Source organism: Lepisma saccharinum, chromosome 3, assembly GCF_977018435.1.
Source record: "Lepisma saccharinum chromosome 3, izLepSacc3.1, whole genome shotgun sequence".
In the NCBI taxonomy this organism is placed as follows: Eukaryota; Metazoa; Arthropoda; class Insecta; order Zygentoma; family Lepismatidae; genus Lepisma; species Lepisma saccharinum.
Window position 1 is genome coordinate 105,761,449 of NC_139231.1, and position 16,692 is coordinate 105,778,140.

Genomic DNA, 16,692 nt, shown 5'->3' on the forward strand with positions numbered 1-16,692 from the left:
TGAACTCTGGGATTTGATGCAATTTTTATAATCTTCAAATTCAAGCTCTTTTTCCACAGCTACTTTGCCAATACCCTTGGCTTTTTTGGCAGCAACACCACTACATGTTTTAAAACTATACACCTTGGCACTTAACCCAGCAAATTCCACAATAACATCACCAAGTGTCTCATCTTTTAACTTGCCAGGCACCTTTTTGTTGTGGGGTTGAATATTCAAATGGCCTGGCAATTCACTGGTATCAAAGTATTGAAACAATTCAGGCTGGGCCATATCTTGATAAACATCTTCTGTTTGAATATCAAGAACAAAACTATCCGTGTCCATGTATATTAGTTTTACTCTATCACCATAAAAAGGTTTGAGCACATCATAATAGAATGTTAACATACGTAATTTGGATAAATCCAATATTGCAGCCCCTACATAAATAGGTTTATCAAACTTGATCTTTGTTTTTTTCATGTTGAAAAGTGCCATGTGCTCATCATAAATTCTTCTGTAATTGAAATTAGGCTTTGCAACCAATTTTTTGCTCAGGCTGGGGTCAGTAATTATTTTAACGTCGGTATGTTTTCTGACATTTTCAATTGTTTTGCCATATACAGAATTCACCATCAATTTAAACAAGCCCTTATCAAATTCGCTCTTTGCAGATGTTCGAAGCTCCGTGTTTGTATTAATATATGGTTTCAACCATTCTGAGTGCCTGAACCTCAAGACTTTGCCAACTTTGGTCACTTGAACACCATGTTTCATCAGGAACTGGAGGTACTTGTAATGTATGACATAGCCCTGTTTTGGCTCCAGAGTCATCATGAGCTTCCTCTGTTTAGAGCCAGGTGAGCACTGAACCTCAGGAATTGGGGGTAGATCAGAAAATTTGTTGTGTAAATCATCTGGAATTGTCAGATCAACCTCTAAGAAGAGGCCATAATTACTGTCATCATAATTCTGAAGATCTTCAATATTGAAATCTTCAACCCACTCAAGCCCTGCATATGGCAGTTTTTTCATCATAGCATAACCATATAAGCTATTTGCATCTACATAAAGTATATAATTTGATGGCAATTCTGGATCATAATCAGGCATATATTTGTTATTTGCTCTGGCATATCTCTGAGAACATTGCACCATACCTCCTCTTATATTTTCCTCCATAAACAGATACATATCTTGATCTGGGATCAGATCCAATGGCTTTTTGATATTTAAAAACATTGCAGACCATGATAGGCCCGGGGCACTGTAAAAATACACTGGGTCCAGTCCATAATTTTGCATTGATGATTTTCTGAATGCCTGCATTATATCAGCTAAGAGGGTCACATCAAGTTTCAAATAAGCCAAGTGATAATCGCCAAATGTCTTACATTTTAAATTGTTCCACATCAATTGAGCATGGTGATAATCATCATCAGTGATTCCAGATCCTCTGATTTTGCTGTAAAACTCTTCTTGTGGTGGCAGAGAACACTCATCAAATTTAGAAAAATCTGTAACATAATCATAAGGATATACCCCCTTCCGCCTAATTAATTTCAGGTCCTGATTTGGAAACAATGCACGTGTGATTTTGAATTGATCATCAGATAATTGAGTGGCCAGTATAGCCAGGCTAGCAGACAGAATTCTGTAAGAATCAAGAAATCTCATGTGAATAGGAACACCATTAACTTTAATTGTTTTGCTAATAGCAATATATTTCTCATCATTTTCAGCTAAAATATTTAAATTCTGCTTGTCAAACCCCTCATATCTGATCAGATGATGGAAATCATAATTGGATGCTCCATGGCAAAATATGGGGACAAATTTTGGTCTCTTGATCTTAATATTACAGCTATTACACAAGGCCATTAAGAATTTACCATCTGTATGAGAATGGTGTTTCACCTTGATATTTATATCTGAAAATTCAGAATCACATACCGGGCATTTTTCTGCATTGTTGAAATCTTCTATCTGCTCATCTGTTAAAGGCAACATGGGCTTTGATTTTAATAAGATGTTAGATGCTATGTCACGGCACTCATTTTCTATTTTATGTGCAAATATTTTGATGGCATCTGGCCCCATGTACGAATATTCTTTACTAACAACACCATCCTGTACAACCACATAGCAAAAGCTGGAAGGTTCATGTAACTGGTATGGTGTAATTGAGGATTCATCAGGATCTGGATTGCAGAATACAAGAGATTTGAGGATTGATTCAAAATCACAGACAATATATGCTGGGTGTTCCAACAAGGCTTCAAACTTATTGAATTTTGCTTTTTCACTTGGATTAGGCATCACCATATGAACAGGTTTATGCTTCCCACAGTATTTCAGATGCTCAATTGACTTGTTTTTGGCAATTTCTGCACTCTCTTTACGAACCCCATTCACCATTTTTTGACCATAAAATACAGTGAAACATCTTCTGCACAATTTGAATATTGTATTGGATTTGTATAGTTGTGCTCTCACTAAAGCTTCAAGACTGTGTATCAGAGTATAATGATATTTGCCATCCCCTTCAATTAAGAGCAGATTAATCGGAACAGCAGAATCATCATCATTGATTCTGAGAGGTGCTATCGGGTATTCGCCAGTGGAACAAATATATACATTAATAGATAATTGTTTGCCATTGATATCCCTGGCCTTTTTTTCAAATTTATCAATATTCCGTACAGACATTGGATATTCTAAACCCTCCATTGCATCATCAAAATCGTACTCATGTTGTTTGTAATAACTTATTCTCTGAGGATTCCTTGAAACTGGATACAAAGCAGCTAAAATACACCACAAAAAGCATTTCTGGTCGGTATTTTCTATATTAACCACGGCTCTTCTGTTTTTAATATTGGCAGGTAATGGCAGATATGTAGAACCTTGTAATGGGCTGAATTCAGAAATATTAACATAGAGCCTGTGTGGAGAGCCGCATAGGCTCCATCCAGACTCTCTTGCCTCAAATTCAGAGTGTTTAATATTCAATTGATTTATCAAGCTGTTTATTATTGTATCTGAATTTATATTTGAATATACCGGTACAGTTTCTGTTATGTGGGGCTGTGTAAATTTAATGCCATTTGGTTTCTTATATTGAGTATACAATTTGAGGGATAGCTTATAAGAGCCATTTTGTGCATTGAGAATTGCCTGCAGATCAGGATTTATACTGTTCAAGAAATTCTGAATGCCACATTTTGGCTCTGATACAAACCGATAATCCCTAAGTTGGGTATTAAAACTGCTATGGATGGGTGCATGGCGTGGCTGCTTTGCTGCTCTGGTATTAAGAGGTGATTCGTGCTTTCTTTTCAGACCAGATGTAGATGCTTGTGGGGGCAATTTTGATGACTGTACAGAACAAGTATCTCTATGTTTATATGTGAAGTATTCCATGTTATATTTTCTATTGCATTTGGGGCAAATTTTTGTGGGAGTTCTGCATTTGTCTGGGTTACAAACCTTTTGGTGTCTGGCCCAATTAGAGCTAAATATATTTTTATTGCATTGGTCACAATATTTTTGATTCGGCATTTTTGTTGTTAGTTTATTATATATATTTCCTGGGTTTCAATTCAAAACTTTATACTGGATCAGTTGGGTTCAGCACTGTACTATGTGTGTGTGTGCGTGTGTGTGTGTGTGTGTGTGTGTGTGTGTGTGTGTGTGTGTGTGCATGTAGTTGGTATTTATATAAAATTTCCTGGGTTTTAAATCTAATCTCTATGCCTATCTTATAACAGGTTGTAAGGCCAATAGCCCACAAGTGGAAAATATTGAATCACACTGACCTTCCGCAAATGCCTGCACGAACATGCATATCTTGAATGGCAATAACCTTGTTATGTATTAATTTTTGTATAACAAGCTGGGGCAAATATAAGCCTGACCCTAAATAAGAGTGGATTACAACAAATATCAGATTTTATATTGCTCAATATGAATATTTAAACCAAACAGGTCTGAAAGTATGGGGAGCACTGCTAACAACACATCTATTCTACCCTGGCACTCTCACGAGACTGACTGATGCAATCCTCGGCAATTTCTGTAACTAGCAGCACCGGTATTGATTTTTGTTTTACATGTTCTCCCCAGCGCCACTAGTTACAAAAATTCCCGAGCATTGCGTCAGTTAGTGTCGTGAGAGTGGCAAGGCTCCAATTAAACTTAAATTGGAAGTAAATACGTGTGTATATAGGTATGCATGTGTGTGTGTCTTGGCTTAATTTCTGGTGTTGACAAGTTTATGGACAACAATCTGGCTTATGCAATTTTTGTAAGTATGAGCAATAGAGCTCTTCCCTTCCGAGCAAAAATCTTGGATTGGAGGGGGTTCCATACTTGAGCAACGCTCATGTTGAGCTAGGTTTAAGTGTAGATAAATCAATCTGAGGAGCTCTTTCTTTCTGAGAAATTCCCGAGGGCATTGTGGGTGGGTGTATGTGGGTGTACGTGGGTGTATGTGGGTGTATGTGGGTGTACGTGGGTGTGGGTGGGTGTGTGTGGGTGGGTGTGCATGGGTAGGTGTGTGTATATAGGTGAGGGTGGCCTATTTTTATGTGTGGTAAAAAAAAATATCAAGAAGAGCATATTTTTGACAAGTTTATGGACAACAATCAAGCTGATGCAACTTTTGTAAGTGTGAACAAATCAATCTGAGGAGCTCTTCCTTTCTGAGAAATTCCCGAGAGCATTTTTACAAAATTCTTGGATTATAGGGGGTTCCACACTAGAGCAAAAAGCTCATGTTGAGCATGTTGAGCTAGGTTTAAGTGTAAACAATTCTGCTTGGGAGAGCTCTTCCTTTCTCGAGTTTAAAATACAGTCAATACTACTACTGAGGGGCTCTTGAGATTCACCCAGCCCCTAATAAATGGTGCCTGGTGGCCGGAGATTGGTGCTGATCACATCACCTCCACAAATGACCTAGATTGTGAATGTATGAAGCCATACTTCCACATCCCTCCATCCATCCATATTGCTTTCATGGCATGTTGCAATGTGTAGGGCTAGCAAACCGAAGTTCTCGGGTTCGAATCCCGGCCTGGGCATGGGTGTTCTTTGTGAGAGTTTCTTCATCAATTTCATCTAATTATTACTCCTCCTCATCGTCACGATTAGCCAAAAGTGGCAGAAAAGTGATCACCTTTTTACAATACGCAAATTGCTAAATCTTACAGAATCAGAAAGAATGGCTGAGAATTATCATCTTGCCTTAGTGCCGTATAAAAGCGAGACGAAAACAAAAATTAAAATAATATTTATGATTATGTTATCATATTTTATGTTAAATATTTATAATTCTCGTTCGTGTCATTAAATATTGTTATATCTTAGATTTACTTTTATTATGCCCGCTAGTTACTCGACCTAGTCTCATGTAGAAGCGAGAAAACAGGAAAGAACATAATTCCCAACTCTACAAGGTTCTTAAAACAGGGTTTCCGCTGCAGAATGTCAGTACCAAAGAGAACATTTATCTGGCAACACTGGTCTCTGTGATTTTATGACTCTTTATGCAGGACAAGGAGAAAACGACCAATCAAATCAATGGTGTGTGAAGGAAGGGGATGCGAAGAATAATATGTATGCATTCGGTTAAAAGGGAGGGGGGAGAAACGAAAGTAAAGAATAGAAGAAGACGAAGAGAGTGATAATCAGGGGCCACCGGACACCCGGTCCTGGGGAAGATGAATCACGCAGGTCCTTCGTGACAAGTATGAAATTGCTGTGAAACATTTACTCCGGCCAATATGGTGCTGCTCCCTACAGGCACACAAGCAAACTATTGACAAATCATTAGCTCTCTCGGGCGACGCAGCAGCCGGCCAGCGGTTTGCATCAGAGGCGGAGGGGCGGATGAATTCGTAAGCGCATTAACATTGAAGATCCCCCCACCCCAATCCAATAATCTCGACAATATTGAATCCAAGTTTTAATTAAAGGCGGTAAACTTAACACAATAATGGACGTTTGTGACAGCAAGGAGAAACGGGGGGGAGTTCCAAACGGTATGGGATGATTGGAAAGATGGGATTAATGGCCTTCTAACCTCCTCCCCGTCGAAACGTCACTATCAAGTGCTTTCATGTGATGCTAATAGTCATTAATAAGATCCTATGCGATGTTTGTTACTTTGTAGTACACGCTGGTATGTTTGCTTATTGCTTTATTTCATATGCTGTATCCGAGGCGTGAATTATCAAGGGAGACAATATTGCAACTGTCTATCCAACAATTTTCAAAATTGATCCCGCTTGCAATTTCGCATATGATGTGTGTACATTGCTTCCATTGTACCAAAATCGAATATTGAACAAAGCCTCCAGTTTATATTAAGCTAAATAAACTCAAATAAACTCAATTCTAAAATCTCAAACCTCTTTATCATTAAACAAGGCTAAACGATGTCGTTTCTCCGTATATGTTGCACAACCTTTCACAATTAAATCCCGTTTCAGATCCACTATAGTTTTGTTTTTTTAACAATAACTAAAATATTTTTTACTACCTTGAATCGTTGTTATTCAGACTGTCTCATTTCCTATATGCTGTTGATTGTTGGCCAAAAGCGATATCGATGATTCAATTGACTCGTTTGTAACTTGTTATACTGATAGTTCCATGCCGAGAAGATTTAACAAACCTAACCAAACCAAGCTAGGGTTCGTTGATTTTTGATTGACGTGAAAATATTTAAAATTTACCAACAAACGTGTTTCGACTCATGTGCGCATATCATATCCAGAAGGATTGTTGGAGATTATATCTATGCTTTTCTATCTCAGTTTTTTCTAAAATAAATAAATTTGAAGTGCATGCAGTGGTAATTTTGAGGATAAAAGTATAAACGTTTTTCTCACAATAATTTCAACTCATTCTTTGAGAATATTTGTTTAAATATGATTAAAAAAATCTAGCTGAAGAAAATTTGCCTCACTGCGAAACCTTAAAATACTATTAAAAATAAAGTTGCCATATCATTTTTCATTGAGCACTACAGAGCACTGCATTGTAGTTTATTTAATACCACCTGTAAGTGACGCGTGAACTTGTATGGCGAATAGGGAATAGTGACCTTCCATATGCTAATACAACGTGAGACGTTGTAATATCGAAGGAAAAGAAGGGGGAGGGGGGAGTAGAGCACCCGAAGAACAATAGTCTGTTGTAATTCCGGAGGTCATCACAGGCAAACTTCTCTCATTCTAGATCAGGATGCAGTTAGGTAACACCCAGAAGTGTTTGTCGCTTTGTTCCTACGCCTGCCAGAAGCCACCAGAGAAAGGTGTGTGTCGCAAGGGAGAGCCTTGTACTGGAACTCTGTAAGAGCTGTGCATTTGTCTCATGTCCTGTGTGTTTCTAAGGGAATTAATTGTCTGATGCCAGAGTAGAAGTTGCTCTTCTTCCCTGAAGTTATTCTTTCAATTCTCGTTGCAGAAACACACCCAATTAACATGGTAATGACTAAGTAGTATGTAATTGTTACTCACATCAATGTTATTTTTTCATGTTTTATCTTATGTATTCTATTTTTTAAGCATTATGATATTCTGCAAGTGTGAGTGTGTGTGGATGGAAGGGTGTGTGCACCCACACATGTACGCACAAGGGTAATGCACACAGCACTCGGTAGGGCGTTTGACTGTCACGCGGGAGACCTGGGTTCGATTCCCGGGAATGGTGATTTCAGGAGGAAAAATTTTCCAACAATGTCCATGTTTGGGGTGGCTCTGGGATTTACCAAGCCTAGGACATCCCTGGGGGTAAAGGTTATTGGAGAGTTGTGCTAATCACATCACTTTAACAATGTCCGAGATTGTGAATATTTGCAATTCTACGATGTGCATAAAGCTATCTTGCTATTCTGTTTCTACCCTTCTCCCTCTCTTTCTCCCTTCCGTTTTTTCTGTTTTTCTTTCCCTCTCTTTGTTTCTCCCTGTGTCTTCATCTTTCGTTCTTTCTTTCTCGTTGTACTTCTCCCTTTCTCTCTCTCTGCTCCACTTTGTGTGATTCTTGCTCTACTGTAAATGATTCTGCAAATGTCTGCCAGGGGGAATTTAAAATGCATGTAGTGTCTCTGGAATTAATATAATAAAACTTTTTCAAACTTACGCGCGAAGGCAAAGTCTATATAAATATTGAGCTTACAATTCTTTTCCTTATGTTTTTTGTTTCTCTCTGACTTTGCAGAACATGTGCTCAACGTGGAAACTGAGTGTCGTTGCAGTCTGTCTAGTGTGCGGCTCCCTTGTCCTAGAACTTACAGCCGCAACATTGCATGGGATCCAATACTCTTCGACGGCTGACGCTATCCATCAGGTGAGCCATTTCCTAACAGGACTGTTATACAAGGAAAATATATTTAATAGAGAAATGTTAGATTAAATTATTTATGTGTCCTCAGGATATCACAAATCATGTTAAACTTAAGTAACTGCTATATGCATAAAATTGATTGATTGATTTGCTGTATTTTACTTCGCTTTTGTGCCACCTTTTGGCTAATTTCCGAAGATGGGGATGACATGATGAAATTGATGAATGGACACTCACAGACATCCATGCCCAGGCCGAGATTCGAACCCGGGCCCCTGGCGTCGTAGCGCGATGTGCTAACCACTCCGCCACGGAGGCCCTCATGCACACACGGGATAAATATTTATATCGTTAAATTTTTACTGCATTTTTAAACTTATGCTAGTTCTTCCATATATACTAACTTCAACTTTTCTCTTTTAGTAACTAGTGTACCTATTCTGGATATTTACTGTTTGGAGGAAGGAGCAAGGGTTATATAATCTCACAGTTATTCACAGCTAAGCGGCAGAGAGCATCTTGGCTTGTCCAGTGTTGATTCCTAGAGCATGAGTTCCGGTACTTACACACACACACACACACACACACACCCACACACACACACACATACACACACACACACACGCACGCACGCACGCACGCACACAAACACATATGCGCAGAGAAAACAATTTATTCCAGAATGTACTCGTCTCAAATGAAATTGCCTAATAGTTTATCATTATTTTCAGGAACCGACCAATGCAGAGGCTGAAAATAAATTATTGCCTTCTGGAAGGGACAAGAGGACCATTATGACAACTTACGAGATACTGCGGATTTTTATAGGGGTATGTTACGAATCGTTCTTCTCTCCTCTTTTGCTGCAGTTGGAATAATTCAAATTTGCCTGGACCCGGTCTGTATGGCGTTCTGTAAAAGTCTCTCAATTCGATGTTCCAAAAACCTATAACTATCAGGTCTATTTAATATTCTTTGCAGAACATTTTTAAACATAAAAATATTCTAATATTTGTATAAAATATGAATATACGAATAGTACTAAAACAACTGTTTTTAGGGAGGCATCATTCCCCCCTTTCTTTACTTCAGGGTCTGCGGGTCCATTAGAACAGTCTTGTCAGGGCTCGAGTCCTTGGCCACCTAGGTGGCTCCAAGTTAGATAATCTTCTAGAAATATTTATTTTAATTTTTAAATTCAGCACTTTCCAAAACAAATTAGCACCTACCCTTCCCCCAACGTATCTTTATAGCGTTTAATTTTTTACGTATTATTTTATTTCGAAGGGGATGCAGCCCCATCAGCCCTCCCCTTGCATGCACATTCGCTTCATCAGTATTTTTTTTTCACAGTTAGGCAGAGCAGTATTCATGAATGTGCACACAATGCTGAGACTGTTCGGTTCTATGGCGGACACGTTTGTAATTCTGATGAAATTTGATGAAGAGTTGGTGGATTCTGTTGGGGTGAGTTGAATCTATATTTCTCTAAAGGATTATTCCCAAAATTCTTCAGGACACCGCCCTTGTTTATAGTCAGTGGCTGCATGTTTTCGCTTCTCATTCCAGCCCTGTCTCCTTCACTCTCTTATACTATTATTGTTATTGGAATGAAGGAAATATTTTACAAAACTTTATCTTGGCAAATATTTTTTCGAGAAATCTCTACGATATTCCAAATCTTGAAAAGAAAATAACATCTGATCTATAGCATTCAAATAAATCTCCGTGTAGTTTGTTTGCGACGTTGTCTATATATCTGTTATGGAGACTGTTACAGGTAGATTACCTGGGCAATTCCATGTAAAATCAGCTAATGAAGAGGCAATTTTCAACCTCACATTTTTTTGGATTAATTTGAAATTTTGTATTCCGGAAGAGGCACCTGAAGTAGGAAAACATGCAGATCCATGTCTTTTGCATTTCAGAAATTACAGGAGTGCATAATGTGCGATTTTGACCATTTTTGTAAACATGTTACTCCTAATAACTTTAAATTGCAATATTTCGACAATTTGGCCACCTATAGAAGTGATTCAAACGGCGTTGGAAAGGTCTTGAAGAATTCTTTCACACGATATGTCAGGGTAAAAAAACAATTGAAGGAAGTGTAAAGAAAATTTTGGTAGCCAATTTCTCAAAAATGGGTCGTTTATTTACTTTTTCTTGGTCGGTAATGCTGCTACAACCATTTTCGTCGTCTTCTTCTAACCAAACCCAACATGCCTAACCTAACCACCACAGACTTACAACCCCCAAAAAGCTACCAGCCAATGGGAATGATTGAAACAGTTCTAGCAACAATCACTACCTTTAAAAAAATATGCGTCAAACATGCACTACTACTCAATAACTATAGAAAATTTTAAAATGGGATGCCAATCTAATCGCCGCCACTGAGTACAGGGTAGGTTAGGTTAGGGTAGGTTACGTAATGCATGATAACATATTTTGATAGAGCTACGGAACTATCTTATCACGACAACCACTTCTGACATTTATTATTATTATTATTATTATTGGAGAAATCTCGAAAATGTAAAAGCTGCGAAATATGAAACATTTTTTCAGTTCAATTGATATTGATGTATTTTATATTTTTATAAGTACAATGTGCTGGTTATAAATATGTATGGTTGTATGTACTGCTTTTGAACCAAATATCTGAAGAGCAGAACGCGTGATCTTGACGTTAACAAGAATTGACTTTTAAAATTTTTATATTCTGTCTGAGCACGAAATATACTTAAAACAAAACTTTGCCCTCTTTTTATCTTGCTTTTGGTATTACATTTTCATTTCCTGTAGCCCGACGAGAAGCTGAACAACTATACATCGAGGCTGATGGAATCAACGAAACGGTTTCAACAGATGTTCTTTCAGAATGGCAGAGTCTTGGGGAATATTGCTGCAATTATCTTCGATGTAAGTTATATATAAATCATTTTCCTTCTAAATAAGTGTGCTAAAGACCGGTAAACAAGGATGCGAATTTAACCAAACTGATGTTGGTTTCCAGCGACGTCGACATAATATTTGAAGGGGTAAGGTTATTAACCCACATATATACACGGTGGGACAGACGGTGTCACTTAATAAGAAATTAAGTTTTATTTCTGTGAATTGTCAAATTATGAAAATAAATTATTTAAGACAGAGAGAAGGTAATTGAGCTTTGAATATTCTAGTGGAGTTGAGGGTTTTTCTGTGTCACGGTTGGGACACAATAGAAAACAGAGGTAAACCAAAAAGTTAAAATAAACGAACAATATGAAAAATACCTACTACCTTCTAAATTAATTATGCATAATACATGAATTTTTATCCAACAGAAAATTTTAGATTGCTCACTCACAAGATAGGATAATTGTATTTTTTTAAAAAAATTAGGTTTAGGGGCACTTTCACATGAAATGCCTCATGTATGTATAATATATATATACTCACACACAAACACACACACACACACACACACACACACACACACACACACACACACACACACACACATATATATATATATATATATATATATATATATATATATACTCCTCACAAAAAGTTTGGACGTTCTCGTCCTTTCACCGACATATGCCACCGTGCCTATCACCTATTGCCAAGCAATAATATTCCAAACTTTTTGTGAGGAGTCTGTGTGTGTGTGTGCGTATGTGTGTGTATATATATATATATATATATATATATATATATATATATATATAATTACATATATATTCATACTCATAATCAGATAGATCATATTCTCATTGATAAGAGAAGACATACTAGTATAATTGACGTTCGTACACATAGAGGTGCGGACTGTGCCAGTGACCATTATTTAGTAATTGCTAAATTAAGAGAAAGACTCTCAGTGTTAAATCATAAGCAACAAAATCTAAAAGTTATAAAATTTGATACAGGAAAGTTTACTGATGAAAGAATTAAGAAAGATTACCAAATTAAACTGTCAAATAGATTTGATATTTTGCAGGATTTAAATGATGATGAAAATATAAATGAAACAGACGTAAATAAGAATTGGGAGCACATACGTAATGCAATAGAATCAGCAGCTAAAGAAAGTATAGGATACCATAAACCGAGAAAAAGTAAGCCATGGTTTGATAATGAATGTCATAATCTAATAGAAATAAGAAATCAGGCTAGACTTAGGTGGTTAAATAACTCTGATGATACAAATCTAAGCAATTATAATAGAATAAAGCGAGAAGTTAACCGCACGTTTAGAAGTAAAAAAAGAGATTACTTGAAAAGCAAAATTAACGAAATTGAAACAAACAGCAAAAATAAAAATATCAGAGATTTATATAAAGGTGTAAATGAGTTTAGAAAGGGGTGGCAACCTAAAGTAAACTTGATAAAAGATAAAGACGGTGAGTTTCTAGCTGACCCAAGCGATATTCTAAATAGATGGAAGAACTACTTTAATGACCTTTTAAATGTCCATGTAGGAGATAAATCAGAAGTAAATGAAGTCCACACAGCAGAACCTTTAGTTCCAGAACCTAACTTGACTGAAGTTAAAGATGCTATTAAAAGGCTAAAGAATAACAAAGCACCTGGCATTGATTTAATACCAGCTGAGTTAATTAAATATGGTGGAAATTCATTAATATGTCAAATTCATAAATTAATTTGTTTAATATGGAATAAAGAAGAAATCCCTCAACAGTGGAAAGAATCCATAATTGTTCCTGTGTTTAAAAAAGGTGATAAAATGAACTGCAATAATTACCGTGGAATTTCTCTACTCTCAACAACATATAAAATATTATCTAACATTCTTTTAACAAGACTAACCCCAAAAAGCTAATGAAATTATAGGTGATTATCAATGTGGATTTAAACGTAACAGATCAACTACAGATCAAATTTTTCACATTAGACAGACACTTGAAAAAAAGTGGGAATATAATCAATATGTCCATCAACTATTCATTGATTTCAAGAAAGCATACGATTCGGTCAAAAGAGAGAAATTATATAATATATTAGTAGAGTTTGGAATACCTAAAAAGCTTGTTAGTATGATAAAAATATGCACCAGTGAAACAGAAAGTAAAATTCGTGTAGGTATTAATATGTCTGACAAATTTACAATTCATGATGGGTTAAAACAAGGAGATGCATTATCTCCATTGCTCTTTAATTTTGCCTTAGAATATGCTGTTAGGAAGGTAAAAGAAACTAACGAAGGAGTAAAATTAAATGGTGTGACTCAGATGTTAGCATATGCAGATGATGTAGACTTACTGGGGGATGATGTGAATACAATTAAGAATAATGCTAAAATATTTTTCAAAACTGCTAAAGAGATAGGTTTGGAAGTTAACAAAGAGAAAACTAAATATATGCTTACAGGCCGAAACCAAGTGTTAGTTAATAATCAAAATCTAATTATTGATAACAACTCGTTTGAACCAGTTTCCAAATTCAAATACTTAGGAGTAATATTAACAAATGAAAATTATATTAAAGAGGAAATAAAAAGTAGGCTTAATTCAGGAAATGCATGTTACTTCTCTCTTCATAAACTTTTGTCTTCTCGTTTAATATCTAAGAAACTAAAAGTTAAAATATACAAAACCGTAATTTTGCCTGTAGTATTATATGGATGTGAAACTTGGTCCCTTACATTGAAAGAGGAACATAAATTGAGAGTATTTGAAAATAGGATCCTTAGGAAAATCTTTGGACCTAAAAGGGATGAGGAGACAGGTGAGTGGAGAAGGTTACATAATTTAGAACTACATAATTTGTATTCATGTCCAGATATTATTAGAATAATTAAATCAAGAAGACTTAGGTGGGCAGGCCATGTGGCACGAATGGGAGAGGAAAGAGGAGTTTACAGGATTCTTGTTGGGAAACCTGATGGGAAGAGACCTGTAGGAAGGCCAAGACGAAGATGGAGGGACAATGTTGAGATGAACCTAAGGGAAATCGGTAGGGATGGAAAAGAGTATATAGAACTTGCTCAAGATAGTAAAAGATGGAAGGCCTGTGTTGCTGCAGCCATGAACTTTCGGGTTTAAGAAGGCTAGAGAGTTAGTTAGTTAGTTAGTTCATATATACATTTAGAATTGAAAGTATCTAATGATGGAAGTGGCCCCGGTGCCCACCCAGCGTCGAACAACATGGGTACCTGGGGGAAACCCTGGGGGGTAAAGGCGGTCAGGGGCGTGATGCTGATCACATCATCCCCACTCACGACCGGATCAAGAAAGTGTGGGGCGTTACCCCCACACCCCCTATACGCCTTCATGGCGTGGTGCTATGCACAGGGGAGCACTTTACCTTTTAAGTATAGATAGCGGAGGGGTATGGACAGAAGGCAAGCCACCCCCTTTGGAGATTTTAGGAGGAGGCAGAAATTTCCTTGACCCCACCCCTCCCGACAGAAGACGCCTATGATTTTTCCTCATCTCTAGACGTATTCTTGGATACCCGGGTTCAATGCCCGGTGGAGGTACATAGTGGTTCGGATTCAACTTTAAACTGTAGGTCCAGTCCCGATTAACCTTACTGTGAATAAAGTGGACTTAAAACGCCAATTTTTTTAACTATGTAACAAACACAATTGAAAAATCGTTCGTGTCCATTAATGGTCAAGTCATCAAAGACTTCTCAGCCGAAAAGTGTGCAGCCTTGTGGAGGACACCATACTCCAAATGACCAACCTCACCGAACATGTATTAAAGTGTTCACAATAAACTTGTAGCTGGGTTAGACAGACGTTAAGTTTGAACTTGGCAATAGAAATTTGGTCAAGTTTTCGTTGATACTAGTACCAAAGCTCCTTTTTTTGTGTATGAGTTAGGTTTTTTTTAGAATGTAAAAACATCTGCTGAGTGTTTCTAAATTACGTGTAAATGTTATCATAAGATTTAATGACCTAGTTTAGAACCAATGTTCTAAGGTACTTAGAACCGCAAAGCAATTTAGTTTAGTGACTAGTAACAGATAAGTCCCCATATAGAATTTGCAGGAAAAAAACTGCCTCTGAAAATAGAAGCACAAAAACGCCCCCTCCCCCAAGGAAAAAGCTTAATTAGCACAGTGCCCACACTTGATCACCAAAGTTGGAGTTGTTCTTTGTGATTACCCTTTCATCAAATCATCACTCATCTTCATCGGTGCAATTAACAAAAAGTGGCCTAAAGTGGTGTAAAAATAAGAAAAATATAAAAAATGTGTTACTTCATCACACACCTTTTGTTATGCATATGATTGATTAAAGCAAAGTAGGGAGTGAACTTCCAAGTCCACTATAGCGTAATCGCTTCCATTACTTATGTAATCAAGAAGCCCCGTGTTCGATTCCCGGTAGGGATATTATGCATCAGTTTGTATTATATTTGAAATAACAATAGGCATACAAATCTACTTACAACAAATATTATAAAAACAATTATTTGGTTCATTACATGAATATAGTTTTGATATTTTAACTCCCATATATCCTCTCTCTCTCTCTCTCTCTCTCTCTCTCTCTCTCTCTTTCGCCCTTTGCTATATTATTATTAGTGCCTCCCCGATGGCGCAGTGGTAGCGTCGTCGCCGTGTATTCAAGGGGTCCCGGGTTCGATACCCGGTGGAGGCACATAGTGCTTCGGATCCCACTTAAACTGTAGGTCCAGTCCCGATTAGCCTCTCTGTGGATAAAGTAGACTTAAAACAACAAATCAATATATTAGTATTCTTCTGAAAGATTAAAGTCTACTAAGTTAGTTACGTGAATTTAGCTGACTTTCTAACTATTAATTCTTTCTTGCCCATCACATATACTTGTTAAACGTGTTACGAATCGATTGATAAATGAAGTAATGAAGTACTTCACCTATTTGAAATACATTTTTTTCTGGTTGTGATGTAGCCTAGTTGACACACATTCATACCTTATTTTTATCTCTTGAAAAATAAAAATAATCACTTTTTTTTTGTTTTTCTGCAGCTACTCCACAAAGTACCTTTGGAATTTTTTGACGAGATAATAAGACTGGCTGCATACTGGCCGTTTTAGGAAAGGTACTCCGACGAAATTACATTCAAAATGAGCCATGCTTTCGGCTTCCAAAGCAAAAGTTAAATGTATTAATGTCGGAAATAAAAAGCAGTCTTAAATGCTACCAATCTATTATTTAACCTTTTAAAACTATTATGGTAAATTGGGTGTATAGGTTCACATGTATGCTTGAAATCCAACCCTTCGATTGGCAAAATCTTGTGTATTCGGATCCATATAAAGTACACAAGATATTTGGACATGTTTTGTACGTAGTTGAGTCTGAACCGTTCAAGAAGAAGCAAACTAAATGAAAACCGAATGAGGCGCTT

General features: G+C 36.9%; 1 protein-coding gene across 1 annotated transcript; it reads left to right on the forward strand.

The window, feature by feature from the left end:
* Positions 1-7,242: 7,242 nt before the first annotated feature.
* LOC145985938 (uncharacterized) lies at positions 7,243-16,413 on the forward strand. The gene is made up of 6 exons (XM_083120077.1): positions 7,243-7,300; positions 8,206-8,334; positions 9,063-9,161; positions 9,685-9,798; positions 11,140-11,256; positions 16,310-16,413. Exons 2-6 carry the CDS (start codon positions 8,209-8,211, stop codon positions 16,376-16,378), a joined length of 525 nt encoding a protein of 174 aa, XP_082976203.1. The 5' UTR covers positions 7,243-7,300; positions 8,206-8,208; the 3' UTR covers positions 16,379-16,413.
* The last annotated feature ends 279 nt before the right edge of the window (positions 16,414-16,692 follow it).

Excerpts from the sequence above, each read along its gene's own strand:
- LOC145985938 (XM_083120077.1), top strand. The coding sequence starts at position 8,209 with ATGTGCTCAACGTGGAAACTGAGTGTCGTTGCAGTCTGTCTAGTGTGC. Across the intron at positions 8,335-9,062 it reads CGGCTGACGCTATCCATCAG|GAACCGACCAATGCAGAGGC; the intron begins GTGAGCCATTTC and ends CATTATTTTCAG. Across the intron at positions 9,799-11,139 it reads AGTTGGTGGATTCTGTTGGG|CCCGACGAGAAGCTGAACAA; the intron begins GTGAGTTGAATC and ends CATTTCCTGTAG.